The 18,041-nt window shown below is 47.3% G+C and overlaps 2 protein-coding genes across 2 annotated transcripts in view; one reads left to right on the top strand and one right to left on the bottom strand.

Moving 5' to 3' along the window:
* The window catches only part of LOC146855842 (kelch repeat and BTB domain-containing protein 13-like), a 40,267-nt gene extending 22,300 nt beyond the window's left edge, over nt 1–17,967 (top strand). Inside the window, exon 4 of the mRNA XM_085653783.1 lies at nt 15,756–17,967. Within this exon, the coding sequence (XP_085509909.1) occupies nt 15,756–16,153 (398 nt within the window). The 3' untranslated portion in view covers nt 16,154–17,967. The remainder of the gene's footprint in view (nt 1–15,755) is intronic.
* On the bottom strand, nt 9,365–10,669 carry LOC146855843 (uncharacterized). Its single transcript, XM_085650668.1, has one exon. It carries the CDS (start codon nt 10,667–10,669, stop codon nt 9,365–9,367), a length of 1,305 nt encoding a protein of 434 aa, XP_085506794.1.
* Nucleotides 17,968–18,041: the final 74 nt, after the last annotated feature.

The following is an 18,041-nucleotide window of genomic DNA, read 5'->3' on the forward strand; positions in this document are numbered from 1 at the left end:
TATTGCCTAGGAACATGGTTTCGATCTCAAGTAGGGGATGTTGGAAACATTTATATGCAGTGAGGTAACTGCTGCGTATGTACATTGCATCAAAAGGCTGGGGGCAGATTTCATGAACTATTGATGGGGCATTCAGTCATCTCTTGCCGTAATTGCCGCTCCTAAATTAACGCAGCGCCTTTTTGATTCTGAGCCCCTCCTATGCAGTGGCGGGGAAAGGGCTTAAGCAGCGGGGGAGCGGATGCTGTCCGTCGCCTCGGCTGCCGACCTTGGTGCGGGAAACCAGAGTTCGACACTCGGGGTCGCGCCCACAGCTTGTGATTTAATGCGCTAACCGGCGCGCATGTAAATGGCGCCAATACCATCGGACGAGTGCACTCACCCAACCCCCCCCCCCTTCGTGCCTGAATGCGCTCAGTAACCAGCGAGCATGTAAAGCGCGCCACTACCTGAATAAACAGATAAACAATTAAACAAATAAATGGAGGAAGGGAAAAAGTTAGGACAAGTACTTTAGTGCACCGGCATCATTCCGAGCGCTCTGATCTGAAAGGTGATCCTCCCGAGCGGAATGCTAAATTTCGCACCATAGGTGCGGAGGGCGCAGGAGTCGCGGGTACAGATGCAAGCTGTGGCTTTCACTCTTATGCTCCTAATAATAAAATAAAAAAAAAAAAAAAAAAAAGTTGTCATGACTGGGGGCGGGCGTTTTTAACACATTGAGGTTAGGTTTGGTGCTGCTGGCAGCCGCGCTCTAGTCTTTCAAGGACAGTAACCTGAGTATTGTTGAACAGAGTAACAGTAAAAAATGCGAAAAATGGGGTACAGAGCTTCGAATCGGCAGAAGCACTTTATAAATACACATTATCGGCAAAGAATGGACGATGGGACTAAGGCTCTGATACTTTAGGGGTGTCACGGGCTAATGGGTTGAGGCGTCCGACTTCGGACTACAAGTTTGAAGGTGCGAACCCCTTCAGACTGGGGCTTCTTAGCTGTGGACACTGCAACGTCGAATCCCCTCATGCCTGATTGTGTGATGTCAATGCGGGTCTATGTACAGAGCTCCAATACCTTAGGGTCACGTTCGCGCTATATTAAAAAAAAAGAGGCAAGCCGGTTAAAGCTTTTAACCGTGCTGGGGAGGAGAGACGGTGCCTCGGCTACGCTGCCGACTCCTGAGCTTGGAAACCAAAGCTCGAGCCTCGGGGTCGACTCTACATCCCGTGATCCTGGGCAAATGACTTAATCCCCCGCGCCTACGAAAGAAATGAATGTGTCCTTGCGGAACCCAACTGGTGCTCATGTAAAGTGCTCCATTACTTTCGAGTCGAGTTTAAAAAAAAAAAAAAAGAATGCAATTTCCCTGAATCCGACAAGAGGCTACGAGGCCACGCAGCCTTACGGCTAGAGCTGCCGACTTTGGAGCTGGGGAACCGAGTTCGAGCCTCTGCGTCGGCTCAGCATCCTGTGATGCTAGGCAAATTACTTAATCTCTTCCCTAAGGCGCTCCAATACCTTCGGGTCGAGTTTGTGCTGGAATACAATACAAATGTCTGCAAAAAAAAAAAAAAAAAAGTAGACACTTAGGAGTGACCGGCTCTGTTAACGCCAGACTGGTTTCTGTTAACTAGCGGGGACGGGACCGGAAGTGAGCCACGTTGCTCACCAGGTACTTACACCAAAGACCAACCCGCGCATCATGTGGGCGTATATCAATGTATGTAATAAACACCATCAATTATATATATAAAAAAATAATAATAATAATAAATAATAAAAAAAAATAAAAAAAAACACCACTCTGGGTGTCGAGTTTTGACAGCTGTCCTGAAAACACGAATATTATGTGGGAAAAGCTATATATATTTACAGCCAAAATGGAGTGTTCCCAGGAACCTCTTCCAAGGATATTGAGTCCATGAAAACTCAGAGCCATTGCCAGACAGAGCCTTGCCGTGACCAGTATATGCAAGGACCCCATCCCACTACAGAGGACTATGGGGATTGCTAAAGGCCCCTTAAGAGAGCTATCGCGACCAGCACAGGCGTAATGAGGGAGGTGGATGTAATAAACAGCAGGTGTGTTAGCTCAAATGATAGAGCGGTCGCTTAGCATGTGAGAGGTAGCGGGAGCATTGCCCGCATTCTCCATTCTAAAATTTGCATAAATTTTCATCATTTTGTATTAAAAAAAAAAAAAAAAAAGACCACTCTGGCGGTCGACGCAGTGTGACAGCCTGTGGGGCGAGGGAGGACTCCAAACGATTGCCCTCGCGGAAGAATGAACTGGTCTATGGAGGCCCCCTAATACATTTATATATATATATATTTATCTTAAACACACCGAATTCTGGTTCTGGGACCAGGGTGCATTATACGCTAAAGGCTGGCAAGGTTATATATAACATTTTTTTTTAAAAAATAAAAAAAATTAAGGAGAATAAGTAAATGTGTCCCTTCGTAAGAGCTCATGCGTGCAGCGAAAGCGCCTCAAGACTTTTGGGTTGTTCCAGGAGTAGAAGTAAGCATGTGTGGGTGACTTCCAGCACCGTGCGCCCCAGCCGCTAGGCGCCTGTAAAATGAGCGCTTTTCTGGTAGGCATGGATCAAGCACCAGACAGGGAAGGCTGGTCTGCAGTGACACAGGGCTTGTGTTAGCATACCTGCTGCAAAGACCGTATAATATGCGGACCACGAGGGCAGGGCGAGGTCAGATTTCGAAGCATAAGTTCGGAACATATGTAGTGCCGCCACTGTAGATTCAGAGTTTGGGCGGGCCCAGAACAAGCAATCGGCGCAACCGTACTGCCTACCTGTGAAGTGCAGCAGAGTGTGGGATGTCAGAGTTTAAAAAAAAAAAAAAGAGGTAAAAAAACCCCCAAAAAAACGAAAAGCAGAGCGGTAGTTAAACACTGTCGGACAGGGGCACAATAGAGGATGCTGTGTGATGAAGGTATACTGTATTACGCCTCCAAAGAGGCATCTGACTGTCTCTCAATTTTGATTTCATGTATACCCATGGCGGGAGGAGACAGTACTGTACGACACCGAAGAAGGACACCGTCGGAGCTGACCAGATGTGGGGGGAGCCGCAGGAAGACGTGAGCCTCCCTGGCGGCGTGGCGGAAACGACGAGTGTTTTGGTCTGTATGGGAGCACACCGACGGGCGGTGTGTAGAAGGAGGGCCACTCACTTTGGGATGCCGCACGGCAGGGTGAGTGCGCCTAACAAAATCGGGGTAGCAAACGGAGACGGCGCTCGCAGCTCAGCCCCCGCCAGAAGGTGGGGCACAAAAGAGACTAACAAGGTAGCGAGTTGGGGCCTAACTCCGGGGAAAAGGCTACCCCCCACACGCAAAGGGGCGTGGTTAACAACAAAGAACAATCTACGAGCTGTCAGGGTGATTTACGACCCTAGGAGTTGCAAATGAGCAAACAAGACAAACCAGTGATTTATGGCCAGCCGATGATTTATGGCTGATGATTTATGAGGCTCATGCAGAATGATTTATGACAGCGGAATGAGGACAGATTGTGACAGAATGATTTATTACATACCAATGATGTATGACCCATGAGTTATGGCTGATGATTTATGATGCTCACGCAGAATGATTTATGACCACGAAATTCTGATGGCAGGTGACAGAATGATTTATGACATACCGATGATTTATGACCCATGATTTATGGCTGCTGATTTATGGTGATCAGGGAGAGTGATTTATGGCAACAAAGGAAGGGCCAACAGAATGATTTATGATGGATAATGATTTATGGCCCATGATTTATGATGTCCAGCTGACAATGCGCGATATCGCATTGGCAATAATGTGTGACATGATTTATGACCCCGGCCTCCAAGGGGATGTCCGGGGGAATTGTACAAGTGTGACTATGTAATAAGTAATAAACTGCGGCCAACAATTACCACCACATACGACGATTGTTGGCTGTGTTTTTAGTAATGCAGATGCACAAGTATGGTACGGTTCCTGGAATGGGCGCAGTGCGGCCGTTATGAATCAGAGGTGTCCAAAGTTGGGCCCACAATTCAGGATCAAACAGGAGTTAAACTGTTCTCATTTGATTAATTGTATCTGTAACGATCACACATGGATCTCTGGAAGATCCGTCATGGCGTGGGCCCTCGTGGACCAACATTGTCTTAAAATCTCCGAGAGTTAAAAAAAGATTGGTTAAAAAAACCGTGTAGCAGAAAGTTTGCTTAAAATCTCGAAGGACGTCGGCAGGGTCGGTTTGAACTCAGTCTGTTGGTGAGACCGGTTACATGTACCAGTGTGTCGGCGGAGTTGGTTCGAAGCGTGGGCGCGAGGCAGGAGGCAAGTGCATGTGGACACGAGTCATACACCAGGCCTCAAGGCGCTGTTGCAGCATTGTCGACAGTAACACAGCAGTTATATCCTGCAATAAAACGGCATTCTTTATGAAGAATTAATTTAAATAGCTGGCTTTAACCCTCCACGCTTACTTACATGCTCAGAGGAGGTAAAAGCGACGCAATTCTTAACCCCACTAGCAGACTTTGTGTAATATATATGTGAAAACATCGACGGCCAGTCTTCCTGACTGGTCCACGTGACAGCGGTCTAGCGCGTCACCGTGAAAAAAATAAAATTGACCACCGGACAAAATTTGGTGTATATAAAATCGGGTGTATATTAAAAAAAATCCTGCCGAGCCTGGCAGGCCGTGTGTGGGTTGCACTGTGTTCACTAGAGCACAGCTTCCGGGGACATCTAGTGAGGACGAGGGAGATGGGCTTCTTGAGAACAGAAACAGCTCGACGCTAGCTATGGCCTATTCATCAGGAAGGCGTCTGTCTACCTCGAAGAGGAAAGGGCTGGCTCCGTCTTGGGGCACCGTCTGTAATCTGGCCTTCACCCCTTATCCCTCCACACATCTAAACCAAAACAGCCCCGTGTTTGCACTTCTTTCTTTGGGGATAAACAGGTTCGTTTAAATCACAAATCTATCACCTGCTCCGCTTCCACCTCGCTAAGTGCATTTCATTGTGTTTTCCCGCCTCCTCCGCCACGAAACAAAACGCCAGGAAGTGAGCCTTCTTGTTCAGTGTGCCAACCAATGCTTTAATATGTTGTCAACAGCAGCGACGAAGAAGGGTTCGTTCAAACCAACTTGTTAACAAGACCGAGCGTCAGAGCTGAAGCAGCTGAAACATTGAGCTCCTCCGTGAACACTGGGAGGGTTGTACACCCCAGCCCCGTGAACCCCCGAGGGCACAAGAGCAGGGAGTCGGAGTGTGCGCGCCACATCTGTTAGGCCGTCTCATGTTACAAGGCACCCGTGCAAGACACAAGGGGCCGCAGGCCTCGAGACATGCAGACATTTGTTATGGGGATTACACGAGTGATCTGAAAGGGTTACATTCCTGGCGCTGCCTTTCTACATCAGTGACTTTTTGTCAAGTGCAAACGGCTGTGCAGTGTGCAAAACGTGGATCAGGCCCGTCTACTGCAGTTCACTGCTGTCCGGTCCAGCATCCCTCTCCAACATTGACTGTGGTGTGTCTTCAAATTAAGCCACCAATCGTGTGCGAATAAAGCGACATAAAAAACAAGCATTTACAATGCAATAGGTCTCGCATTTCCGAGAGTTTATGCTATTGGCATTGGAAATGACAATGTCTTTTATTTACTTGTTTAAAAGACCAACACATTAATAAAAGGCTTTGCAATCTACAATGCCAATAGCTCAAACTCTAGTAAATGCGAGACCTATTGCATTGCAAATGCTTGTTTAGGTCGAACCTAGGCAGCGCACATGCATTGCCTCTCGATATGCTGCATCTAATCAGTGGGCTTTCACCACACCCATCACGTTTCATTTATTCCTTGGTCTGCCTTTCAAAATTCCTTTGGTTTCTTTGGTAAATACTTTACATTTGTCCTGCCTTGTAGCTGTTTTTTACCTGCCATGGATACCAAAACTGTTACATGGGTCAGTTTACTTCTGGCCATTTAGTTAGTCGGCGCACAACTTTTTCTTTTACCTTGGCTCTAGTGCCGTCCCCCCACCGCCTCCCACCAGTCACTGTGTTTCCTGCTCATGTCGGTGCCCGTCACTGCTCGCAATTCAGTTAATCTTGCTGTGTGGCGCTGTTGCCCCACCTCCTCCCGCCCATCATTATATTTGTTATTGAAATGTTTGCGTTGTGATTTAGTATTTTTAAAATTTACTTTAACTGTTTTGCTTGTGTTTTGAGTCGTTACAAAATTTTTTACCCGTGTTTCTTTTCTGTGTTTCTTATCTGTGTTGCTGCCCACCGTCGCTTCTGTGCTGCTTGCTCTGTGATTTAGGATTGTTTTATTTTATTTTTTAAATGTTTTGCATTGTGATGCTTCCTTTTTGCTCCCACCCAGCATTTCTCTCTCTTGCTGCCCCTCCCCACACCCCTCGCCACTGTCTACCCTTGTTTAAAGAGTAGGCGCCTTTCATCCGCCACCGTTTTCCACTGTTCTCTGCATCTATCACCAAGGCAGGGAGAACAAGCATTTGCAATGCAACAGGTCTCGCATTTACGTGAGTTTGAGCTGTTGGCATTGTAAATGACAATGCCTTTTATTTATGTTTTGGTTTTGGAACATAAATAAAACACATTGTCATTTATAATGCCAATAGCTTAAACTCGAGTAAATGCGGGACCTATTGCATTGCAAATGCTTGTTTACAGTGTGTATATAAAGCGCTCTGATACTTTCGGGTCAAGCTAGCGCTATATAAAACTTTTAAAATAAAAATAAAATAAATAAATGGTGAAAAGGAAAGTGGTGGTGAAACCTGGGGATTTGCAGTGTTTAAAGGCAGCCACTGATGCACTCAATATGTACAGCTGTGTCAAAAACTAACGCTCGCTGCGGGAGTCAGAGGGCTCAGCCAAGCGCGAAAAGCACTGAGGACACGGGAGGGTGGAGGGGCAGAGGGAGGGAGCCTGGCAGAGAGGGCGAGCAGACTGGGAGTGGGAGAGAGATGACAGTGTCCATAGGGGACGGACGAAAGTCATTAAGGATTTAGGTGAGGTCTGGAGACAAGAGAGGCCTGGAGAGAGAGAGGGTGGGGAGAGAACATGCTGGCAGGGGGAAGAGGCGGATATAAAGGCACTAGTAAGGAAGGGGAGGCGTCGGCGGGGGAAGCAGATGCTCAGAGAGGCATACAGGGCATAGTAGAGGCAGCGGTCACAGCAAGAGGTACAAGAGGCCCGAAAAGGAAGGTGACGTAACGGCCAGGACTGCCGACTGTGGCGCTTGGGAACCAGATTCGAGTCTGGGCGTCCTCTTCTCAACATCCTGTGATTCCAAGCAAATTACTTAATCTCCCCCTTTCTACCAAAGAATGAATGTGTCATTGTGTAACATAACTGATGATCATGTGCAAAAACAAGAAAAGAAAGGAGGCGGAAACATCATCAGGCGGTAGAACGGAAATGCTGAATCAGAAGAAAAGTTGGAAGCAGTGTACCGAGAAAGGAAACAACCAGGTGTAGTGGATAACAAGGAAATATGGATTGATTATGCAGAGGGAAGAGTAGGTTACTGGGTGCAGTGAAGGAGAGTAGGTAACGGGGTGCAGTGAAGGATCGAGGAAATGTTGGGGTGTAGAGAAACGTATGGGTACCATTTTAAAAGGCACGTACAGTGTATGAAGACTGAGGTGGTGAACTTGCATGTAAAAGGAGGACACACAATGTGCAGCGGAAGGGTGGGTGGAGTGTGTATGGAAAAAAGACGTTAGGATCAGGGGGCAGGGTGGGGTGCAGAGGGAGGGTCCACTCATTGTGCAGCTGTGGCAGAGTGAGACTGAGAGTTGTGCTGCGCAGGGAGTGAAGAGGAGTGGGTGTGAAGAGCGCACGATGGGGAGCAGTGCAAATGGAGGGGCGGTGTTTCAGGGAGGTAGGGGCACAATGGGCCAGTCACGCAGGCTGCCAAATGCTGCGCGCGCCTGTGTGAAAGTGATCACGATCGCGATCACACATCAAAGCGGCCGCGAAAGTGAAAGCAAACGAGTGCTTTCAGGCCTCCAAATGGTGCGCGCGCCCGGCCGACGCACATGCACTGTATTTGGAGGCCTGAAAAGCCACTGTTTGCACTGCCAAAACTCGCTTACTATAAGTCTCGCCAGAGCAGCGCTAAAGCGCTGTCTCAGGCGAGACCTAAAAAGCAAGTCCCGCACTTTCACTTGGAGCTGAACCTGTAAATGAAGATAATAGAGGATTGCATGTGGAAGTGATGGCGCTGATTGTGAAGTGTTTTGTAGGAGGAGGTACAAAATGTTAGCAAAGAGCACTCAAGTGTCCCCAACTATGAACTGCCTGCTGCTTGATCGAAGGACAAAGAATGGGTAGCGACATCCAGTGCTCCGTTCTTGCCCTCTATGTTTCGTTTCATTTTAAACTGGCGCTCTGCACCATCCTGGGCCTTACACACTCCAATAAATAAATAAAACCAGCAGAGCCCCCACTTACCACCAGCAGTCTGCCAATGGCCGTGGTGACCTCAGCCCCGGTTTCCAGGCTCGGGCAGACAATACTGTGAAATTCACGCTTGTTTAGGAATAGGCAGTAGTCTGGTAAACAAGTCCATTTATAAGAAAATAACCAGGCCTACTGGCTTTATCAACGCATGATTGTAGTTTGTAATCCTGAAAAACAAATTCAGTATAGTTCACAATATGAAAAGAATTCTGATGCTCAACACCATAAACGTTTTGTCTTGCTAGGTTAGAGCAATCCTGCGCTCTCTTTAAGACTGCAGGGGGCGGTTCTAAGGGATCTGCTGTAATTCAGTTTAACACGAGGAGGAAGCTACACAGATGTGGAAAGCCATGTGCCCTAGAGGGTGAGTGCATTTCCTGCAAGTCTGACTTTAGCCCGGAGTGGGGGTCTCCACACACCAGGACAACATGTGCAAGCCTTACAGACCGCAAGGCTTTTATTTTCCTTCTCCAATTTTGCATCAGCACAAATCCAAGTAAGCCCATTTTTAGGTCGAGCGTAAGCGATGACCTGTTGTATCTCTCTCAAGGGCTTTGGCAAACGCGCCAATTGCCAATGGCTCATTTCATTTCACTGAGAGGACATTTCAGTTGGCCATCTTTTTTTTTTTTGAGGCAAAAACTTTTATTAAGTGCTTAAAAGTTGCGATACATAGTTTATAGGGAAGTGGTACCTCACCCCTTAGGGAGGGCAGTCCACTTTAACTTTTCAATCAATGTATTTTAACATTTACATTCCATCAGTTTGGGATTCAGAATTGTTTGCAGATTGCGTTTACGGTTTTAATGGTCCGCCACTTTAAAGAGTACAGTGGGGAAGGAGGGTTTTGTTACAGTTCTTCCTCTTCCTCACTTTCCTTCTTGTCCATGGCTGCATAGTCTCTAAGCAGGCTGAACACCATCCTGCGGCACCCTTCTTTGTTCACCTCCTCTCCATTGGTCACCAGGCGGGTCCTGGCGTACAGGAGAATGTCCTTCATACAGCAGAGGAGTCTCCAGCACCCCTGGATAGCTTCCTCTGTGTTTGTCCCTGGAAACAGCCCATACAGCATGGACTGGTCCGTAATGTTCTTGTAGGGGATGAGGGCTGCCAGTTCTTGTCGTAAGGCAGCTCGTAGTCTCTGGGCAAAGGGGCAGGCCCAGAAAAGATGGTGTGCAGATTCCTCTGCTGGGCATCCCCTGGGGCAGTTCCTGTGAAGGAACAGGCCTCTGTTCTGCATGAAAGACCTCACTGGCAGGCCCCCCTTCACGGCCATCCATGCAATGTCCTTGTGTCTGTTGGTCAGAGTTGGGGAAGATACATTTCCCCACACATGCGTTACCATCGCTGGTGGCAGGTCGCTCACTGGTTCAGTGGTGTCCCTGGTCCTGATCAGTTTGTGGATTGTCTTGGGCTTCCAGAGGCTAGGAGTAACACAGTTCAGCCCAAATTCCCCCACAAACTTTTCCACCTCCCTGTAGTACCATGGGAGGTCCCAGTTGAAAGTCACAGCATTCTCCCACTTATCCCATCCCATCCGTCTCCACACCAGGAGGAGGTAAAAGCGGAAGTCCTTGTAGGCAGAGTGGTTCTTGTTCACATTTGACAGAGTTATTCGGACACAGCCACACACAAAGAAGGCCCTGAGGATCGTTGAGATGTCAGGGACTGCATTCCCCCCTTCGCACTGCTCCTTGTGCATGACTGATCTTTTCACCCTGTCCATCGTTGAGTGCCAGACAAAGTGGAACACCGTGCTGTTGATGGCCCGTGCTACGTTGGCCAGGAGTGGCCTGGCCTGTGTCACATACTGCAGCACGGGCAGTGGGTCGTTCCTAAGCACCAGAGCCTTCCCTTCAATGCTCAGGTTTCTCAGGCTCCAGAGGCCCAGTTTTTGCCTCACCTTGGCCAGGCGTTCATTCCAGCTCTTCGCTGCTGCCCCTGGTCCTCCAAACCAGACGCCGAGGATCTTCATTAGTCCTGCCTCGATGGGGAAGGGTAGAGGCTCGTTGCAGAGGTCCCATCGCCCGAAGAGTTTCGCCTGTGACTTGTCTACGTTGATTTTTGCCCCTGATGCCTTGCCAAAGTCCGTGCACGCCTCCAGCAGGGATTGGACCGATTTCCCATCTGCACAGAAGAGGGTGACGTCGTCCATGTACAGTGAACACTTGACCTCCTTCTTCGCGTCACCAGGTGTCGGGATCCCTCCAATGTTTGGGTTCTTCCTAATGTACTCAGCGAGTAGCTCTATAACCAAAACAAACAGAGGTGGCGAGAGCGGGCGGCCTTGTCTTACCCCAGACCTGATAGGAAAGGGGTCTGTTTTACAACCATTTACAATGACTGAACTGAAGATGTCTTTATACATTACTTTAACGTAACCGCAGAAGCGCTCCCCAGCCCAAACCCGTGCAGTACCCTCTCCATGAACTCATGGGAGATGCGGTCGAATGCCTTCTCCTGATCTAGACAGACCAGGGCAGCCCGGACCTTGCGGTCCGTGATGTACTGGATCGTTTCCCTTATCAGTGCCAGTCTATCCGCGACCTTGCCCCCTGGGACCCCGCAGGTTTGGTCTGGGTGAATTAACTCTCCCATGGTGCCCTTCAGTCTATTTACTAGTGTCTTTACCAGGATCTTGTAGTCTACATTCAGGAGAGAGATGGAGCGCTAGTTCTTTAGGTCACATCTCTCCCCCTTATGTTTATACAAGAGCGCAATCATTCCTTCCCTCAGAAGGTGGGGCATAATTCCCTCCAACTCCATCTCCTCATACACCTGCAGGAGATCTGGTCCCACTAGGTCCCACAGTGAGGCGTAGAATTCGACTGGGAGACCAACACTACCTGGTGTCTTTCCTGACTTGAAGGATTTAACAGCAAGGTGCAGCTTCTCTAAAGTGAGGGGGCATTAAGGACTTCTCTCACTGTTGGGGAAACAGTTCTTGGGATACCAGACAGAAACTTTTCTGCTTGATCTCCCTCTGACCTCTTCTCTGAGTAGAAATCCCCATAGAAGCCTTTCACAACCTTCCTAATGTCCTCCCTTGTGTCACAGAGGGTTCCCTCCTTATTGCGCAGTCGAATCAGAGGGGAGTGCGCAGAGTGGATTTTCTTAAAGAAGAAGGAGTTGCATTTCTCCCCCTTCTCCAAGTTCTCCACCTTGGAACGGAAAATGATCCTCCTGGATTCGTCATGAAAGTGCTCGCTCAGCTCTTTCTTGACTTCTTCCAGAGGGCTCATGACGTCCCATCCCCGGAGTTGGAGGTCGTGCAGTTCTTGCAGCTCTTGCTGTGATCTACTGTACAACCCTCTTTCTCCCCCCTGCCTGCCCACATTCTTGAAAAAATCCTGCACCCTGCCTTTGACCCATTCCCACCATTCCCCTGTGGACTCTAATGTGTCTTTCATGGCCTGCCTCTGGGTGTATGTCTCCCTCAGCTCTTCCTTCACCCCTTCTTTCTCCTGCAGAGAGCTATTCAGTTTCCAAGTGCCTGGACCTGTCAGGAACTTACCCTTCAGTTCCCCTTGGAAGTGGATAGCTCTGTGGTCAGAGAAATGCACTGTCACAATTGAATGTTGCCTGGGCTTCAATGATTGAGAGTTACGTTACAGACAGACACATTTATTTTTTGGATAGGCACATGGAGATTTTCATTTTCCCAGAATTACCGATGTTGAGCCGGCGCTGAGTCTCGTTTCCAATCAGCCCGTAAAAAGGATCATGGGTATGCATATATTGTACAGAGGGTTGTGGGTAAGCGGATATCCTGCTCCACCTAGTCAATGTCCAGCTGTCATTCAGTAACTTGAGCGGTTCTTCAACACAGAGAACACGACTGCGGAGTCTCTCGGAATCTGAAACCTCCCTATACAGCTACAGAACAAAGAATTGTGGGTAGCGGATGACCTACTTAGGTCCCGTCTCTTCCGTGCTGAGTCCTGCGTCACTAAGAATTAGACCGGGCTACTGCTGGAAACACAATACTTTCAGTGATAGTGTAGTATGTCCTCTGTGAACAAAACTGATTTCTGCCGTCACTGAACAGAATATGGTACAAAACAGACTCACATAACTGCATGAAAATAAGTAGCTCAAACACTTAACCTAAAAATGTCCTCAAATATACCCGCTTAATCATCTATTTTTTACACAGATTACGAAGGTCTCCGACGCAAGAAGACCTTCCCAAAAACTGATCCGTTACCGCGCGTTTCACTCACCACACAAAGTGCAAGCAAAACTACGATAGTTAGGGGGAAAATGATCACGGGTTAAAACAGCTATAAAAGGCTACTATTTAATTAGGAATTACTGTATTAATAGGTCGCCACCATTCATAGGTAATGAACCTTAGTTAAATGATATGCGAGAGAAAAGTATATTTATCCAAATAATACATTCTCTAACTAAATCGACAGATTTATTTAAGAATGAGGAATCAGGTGTTAGCTGTAACCTGAAAAGAATCATGGGAATGCATATATTGTACAGAGGATTGTGGGTAAGCGGATATCCTGTTCCAGTTAGTCAATGTCCAGCTGTCATTCAGTAACTTGGGCTTTCGTTATCCCCCCCACAGCCCTACAGATCTCAGAGATTGTGAATGCCAGAAAACACAGGCCATCGCTCATGTCATTAAAGTGATTTGCACCACTTTGCTAATTAAGGACACTATAAAATTTAGACTCCATGTCTGCAGACACCTTCCTACACCAAGACTATTTTGTATTTTCTAGTTCAGTGTTCGAATACAAAAGACTCTCCGGCTGCTTGCATACAGTTACAGTTTTGTTACCACAAGTCTGTTTAAAAATGCATACTTTGGAGCCCTTTCACTGCAAAGCCTCGGCAAATCCTTTTACGGCCAATGATTTGCAAAATTAGAATGGCTGCATTGAATTCAAGATAGGTCAAGAGGCAAAAAAGAGTAGGGGGTGTCACGGCATTTTGATTAAGGGTCAGAAGACAACATAGCATGCAGGATGTAGCCCCAAACTGCAGTTAACTAGCATTTGCAGTGCAATAGGTCTTGCATTTGCAAGAGTTTGAGCTATTGGCATTGTAAATGACAATGTATTTTACACATGTGTTTTGAAAACCTGCAAGCAGTGCATAAACACGTACTTTGTACTTCTAGTCGTTGCTTACGAGAAGCAAGGCTGCCAGTAAAAGAGGTGCATTTTTTAAATTGGCAAGACAATCCACACAAATACACTCCACACCATGTCACATAATTCCAATCAGCCTTATTTCACTCATCGCCACACACTTCCACGCCACACAATTCAATTCCACACATTTCCATTCCCCACCACTTTTTTCATATCAACAACACAATTACACAACACACCACATACATCAAATCCACACCACAGAATTCTGCATCATGCCACATAATTCAACAGCACACTGCATAATTAAACTTCAAAAAATACCACTCCCCCACACACAATGCCATTCCACATAATTACACTCTGACACACAATCCTACTCCATATAATTACAGTACACTCAATACCACATAATTACAATTCACATTTTCATTACATACCATGCCACATAATTCCACGACACAAATTCACTCCACACAATTCCACCACACACTATTCCACAATTAACAATTCCAACGCACATAAATCCACTCCACACCACATACATTTGCTCCAATCCAACACACAGGGGGTAATCAACATTGTCATTTACAGCACCAATACCTCTAACTCTCACAAATGCGAGACCAATTTGCATTGCAAATGCTTGTTTAGGGAGCTTCTGTGCCTGCGGCTCTGACCTGGTGACCTGCGCAGCGCCACACATCGGCTTCTCCAGCATGTTTTGTAGAAAGCCAGGTGACCAAAAAAGCCACAATGTCCCCTTCCCTCTCTGTAGATCTATACTACCCTACCCAGCATGATGTCTCATAGCTCTTACACAGCATGTCTCTCCTGTAGTCGTTCAACGTGTCTCTCCTGTACACCTCCTTGCACTGGGGCCCATTTCACACTGGTCATGACAGATCAAGGGCATTCAATCAGTTGTCTGAGAGAGCCAATGTGAACTGTATAGTTTATCCCATATCTGCCTGATAGCTGCTGTGATGAGAAGTGTGAGGGTAACGACAAAACCACACCTAAACAAGGATCAGTGTGACCAGCACATCCAATCCTATGTTTACTTGAGAGAGAGTGAGACCAGCTTAGCCATCCAAAGGTACACTTGAAAGCCCTTGTTATGAGCACAGGAGATTCATGTCTCGAAGAAAGCCAGCATAAACGCCACGTCCACTCTCACGGCCACCTGAGGGCCTGTGTGACCCGCAGGACAGTATTTGTGTGAGAGGTGGTGAGACCAGCAGGGCATCTTCAGGGCAATCCGTGAGCCAGTGTGATTGGGGCATCCAATCCCAGATCAGTCTAAGATGTCTTATAGATGGTGTAGTCATGAGATCTAGTATGAGCAGCACTGCCAGCCCTGACTCATGTTATCTGTAGAGCAGACAGTGTCTGCCCGAGAGCCAGTAGACCAGTTCACTCAGTCCCATGTCTAAAACAACATCTGTGCCCAATACAGCCACTCCTAGGTGTAAATCCAGTGTAACAAACAGAGCCATCTCCATGGCAACCTTAGAGCCTTTCTTACCAGCCCAGCCAATCCCAGGATTACCTGAAGGCAAGTGTAACCAGCACAACCAATCCAGTCGGGCCTTACAAGTTCTCCTACGACTTGTATTGATAATTCCATGTGCACCGAGAGACAGCTGTCTATGTTTGGGAGGTGGGCAGGGGGTATCTTAATGGAGAAAAGGGAAAATGGACATGAGGAAATTGTAGCATCTGTGTAGGGCACAATACTTAGATTCTGTGATTGGAAAGGAGGTAATGATGATTAGGAGCGGGCTGCTCATTACCTCAGACCATATATATAGGGAATGGAGCTCACACTGAGAACGAACCACAAACTCCTGGTGGATTTTATTTTGCTCCCAAAGCGGAGGAAGGGTGACTCCACACATTGCCAGGTGTCAATACAGACTTCAGGAATTCCAACTTTGCAGAAAATTTCCTGTCATGTGTGTCACTTTGTGATAACGCGATGTTGTTGATAATGAGTTTGAAGAGATAGCATGCATGTTAACACATTATAAATCAGTCCCACACTGATAGTGTAGAGTATCATATGTCATGTCTTTTCTCCTTCTCCAGCCAGCACTAAAGGAGACCTTTTCTCTTTCTATCTAGACGTCTGGCAGGAGCTGCTACCCACCCTCACGCGCACTGATGTCAACATCCCCTGCCTCTACTTCCTCGGGGGTGGCGACCCCCTCTTCCTGGTGGGTGGAAACAATGAAGAGAATGTTGTAGTCACCTTCAGTCCTGCATCTCAGCAGTGGGGGCAGCCGCGCAAGATGGCAAAATGCACCTTGGCTGGACAAGGCACCAGCATGGGCAGCAGATTCTTCATGCCAGCACCAGAGCTGAACGCTGTGCTGGAAGTGGACCTGGGCACACTCACTGCCCAATCTCTGCCACCACCACCCAGGCCATTATCTTATGAAGCCCTGGTCATCTTGTGGTACCCTCAGGAGGGGTCGGAGCAAGGATGGAGAGAATGTCCAAAGATGCCAATGACAGATTGAGGATCTCAAACCCCGAAAAGCCCATAGAGAAGAGTGACATGTTGAACCACTTCAAGAGCTGATGTGCAGAGTAATTGTTGAAGGAGTCAGATGAATGTACAGCTATGTGAGCCCCTCAATGCCCCACTACACTGGGATCAAACCAGGGGTTGAAAATTGAATGAAGGGAATGGACCAGTCTCATCAGTTGTAGATCGGGATCATCTTCTCTTTCATTCGGTATTGGATTTTACTCTGGGTGCCCTTAGACAACCCAAAGAAGCCTTAATTTTACCACAAGAAGGAGCACAGGGCGATTCATACAGAGCCATCAGGGTGAACGAGAGGAAGAGTTTTACTTGGCATGTAAAAAGTTATGTGCCAAGGTCTGGATCTATTATGGACTAGGTCTGGGCAAGGCAGGATATTCCATGGAAGGGATCATAGAGAGGATGCAGGACAAAGAGTGGCACTGGGTATGCAAAAGGGTGCAGCAGTAGCGCTGAGCCTGCCCAGGCCAGAGATGAGGTGCATACAGGCCTGGGTGTGCCATCGGAAGGGATTCAAGGGCTAGCCATGTCATAGAATAGATGTAGGGAAGTACTGGATTTATCATAAAAACGAGTGCAATGGATATTTTGGGCCTGATATGGATAGAAATCCAAATGAGCATAGGTACAGAATGCAGGTGAATGTCCGCAAGGATCATAGAATGAGAGGAGGGTAACAGCAAGATTGCACGTATGGGAAGTTTAGGGCTGCCGTGGAATGAATTCAGAGGGAGGTCAGGGTCTACCACGGGAAAGCGTAAAATAGAAGATCCGCTCCTGCCATTTAAAGGGATCCTTGGGAATGAATGTCATAGAATAGATGCAGAAAGACTTTGCCTGCTCTGGGATGGATTCAGGAGAAGATCATGGCCCGTTCTAGCACAGATGCAGACGAAGGGCTCGGCCTGGCCGTTAATGCTTATAGAACGGATGCAGGAGAAGGCTGAAACTTGTTACGAGGAAGATGGAAGAAAACTGTTGGACATGTATTGAAATAAAGAAAAGGCATGAGCCTGCGAGGAGGAGAGATGGAAAAAGGTGGGGTATGCTACGGGAATGGATGGCCAAAAATGGCTGGACTTGCTGCTTGTAGGGACGTATCAAAGCTGGGCCTGAAATGTTGAAGAATGGAGAAGAAGGGCTGGTCCTGCCATGGCAACGATGCATGGGGAAACCTTAGCTTGCTATTCAAAGGGACGGGAAAGTGGTGAGAAAGAAGATGGATTTCTTTGTCTCACAGTGTTCTTTTCTGCATGTTGTGCTGTACGTTTATACTTTCATGTTAGTATTTATTTTTGTGATTTGTAATATGTACACTATAAACTGAATCTTCAAGACACTTCTCACTGCCCACCCATGGACCCCGCGGTTACACAGGAGCTGTGGTGGTGAAGGACTCAACCATGATTGCAGGTGCTATGGTGAACATATTAATATAATGTTTTTTTGGTCTGTGAGGGATGGGAGAGTCAACAAATGTCTATTAGCGACGTCTGGTTTAGAGAGCTTATTGCTTAGTGCTGTTGGGGAAGATGTACATAATTAGGCTTATTAGAAGATGAAAGCTCTCAGCTACAGCCATAGAGATAGTTACGAAGAAGACGCTTAAATGAAGACATTTCTGTCGTCTTTTTAGGTTCAAGCCTGCGAGAGTATGCACTAGCGCATGAGTCTTGATTACGAGACATTATTGTCTACAAAAAGGGCACGGAGCCCGCCCATTTACCATTAATTGGCTTCAGTAACACTTCTTCTTTCCTGCCTCCTAATTAAACAGCACAGACCAAACATCACTTCCTCTTTCTTCACTGGTGCATGGACTAAGCACAGATTGATGCTTCTTAATTAGTGCATCTTTG

Source organism: Triturus cristatus, chromosome 4_1 (assembly GCF_964204655.1).
Source record: "Triturus cristatus chromosome 4_1, aTriCri1.1, whole genome shotgun sequence".
Classification (NCBI taxonomy): domain Eukaryota; kingdom Metazoa; phylum Chordata; class Amphibia; order Caudata; family Salamandridae; genus Triturus; species Triturus cristatus.

Bases quoted from the DNA above. Each gene is read 5' to 3' on its own strand.
- LOC146855843 (XM_085650668.1), bottom strand. From the start codon at position 10,669: ATGGACGACGTCACCCTCTTCTGTGCAGATGGGAAATCGGTCCAATCC.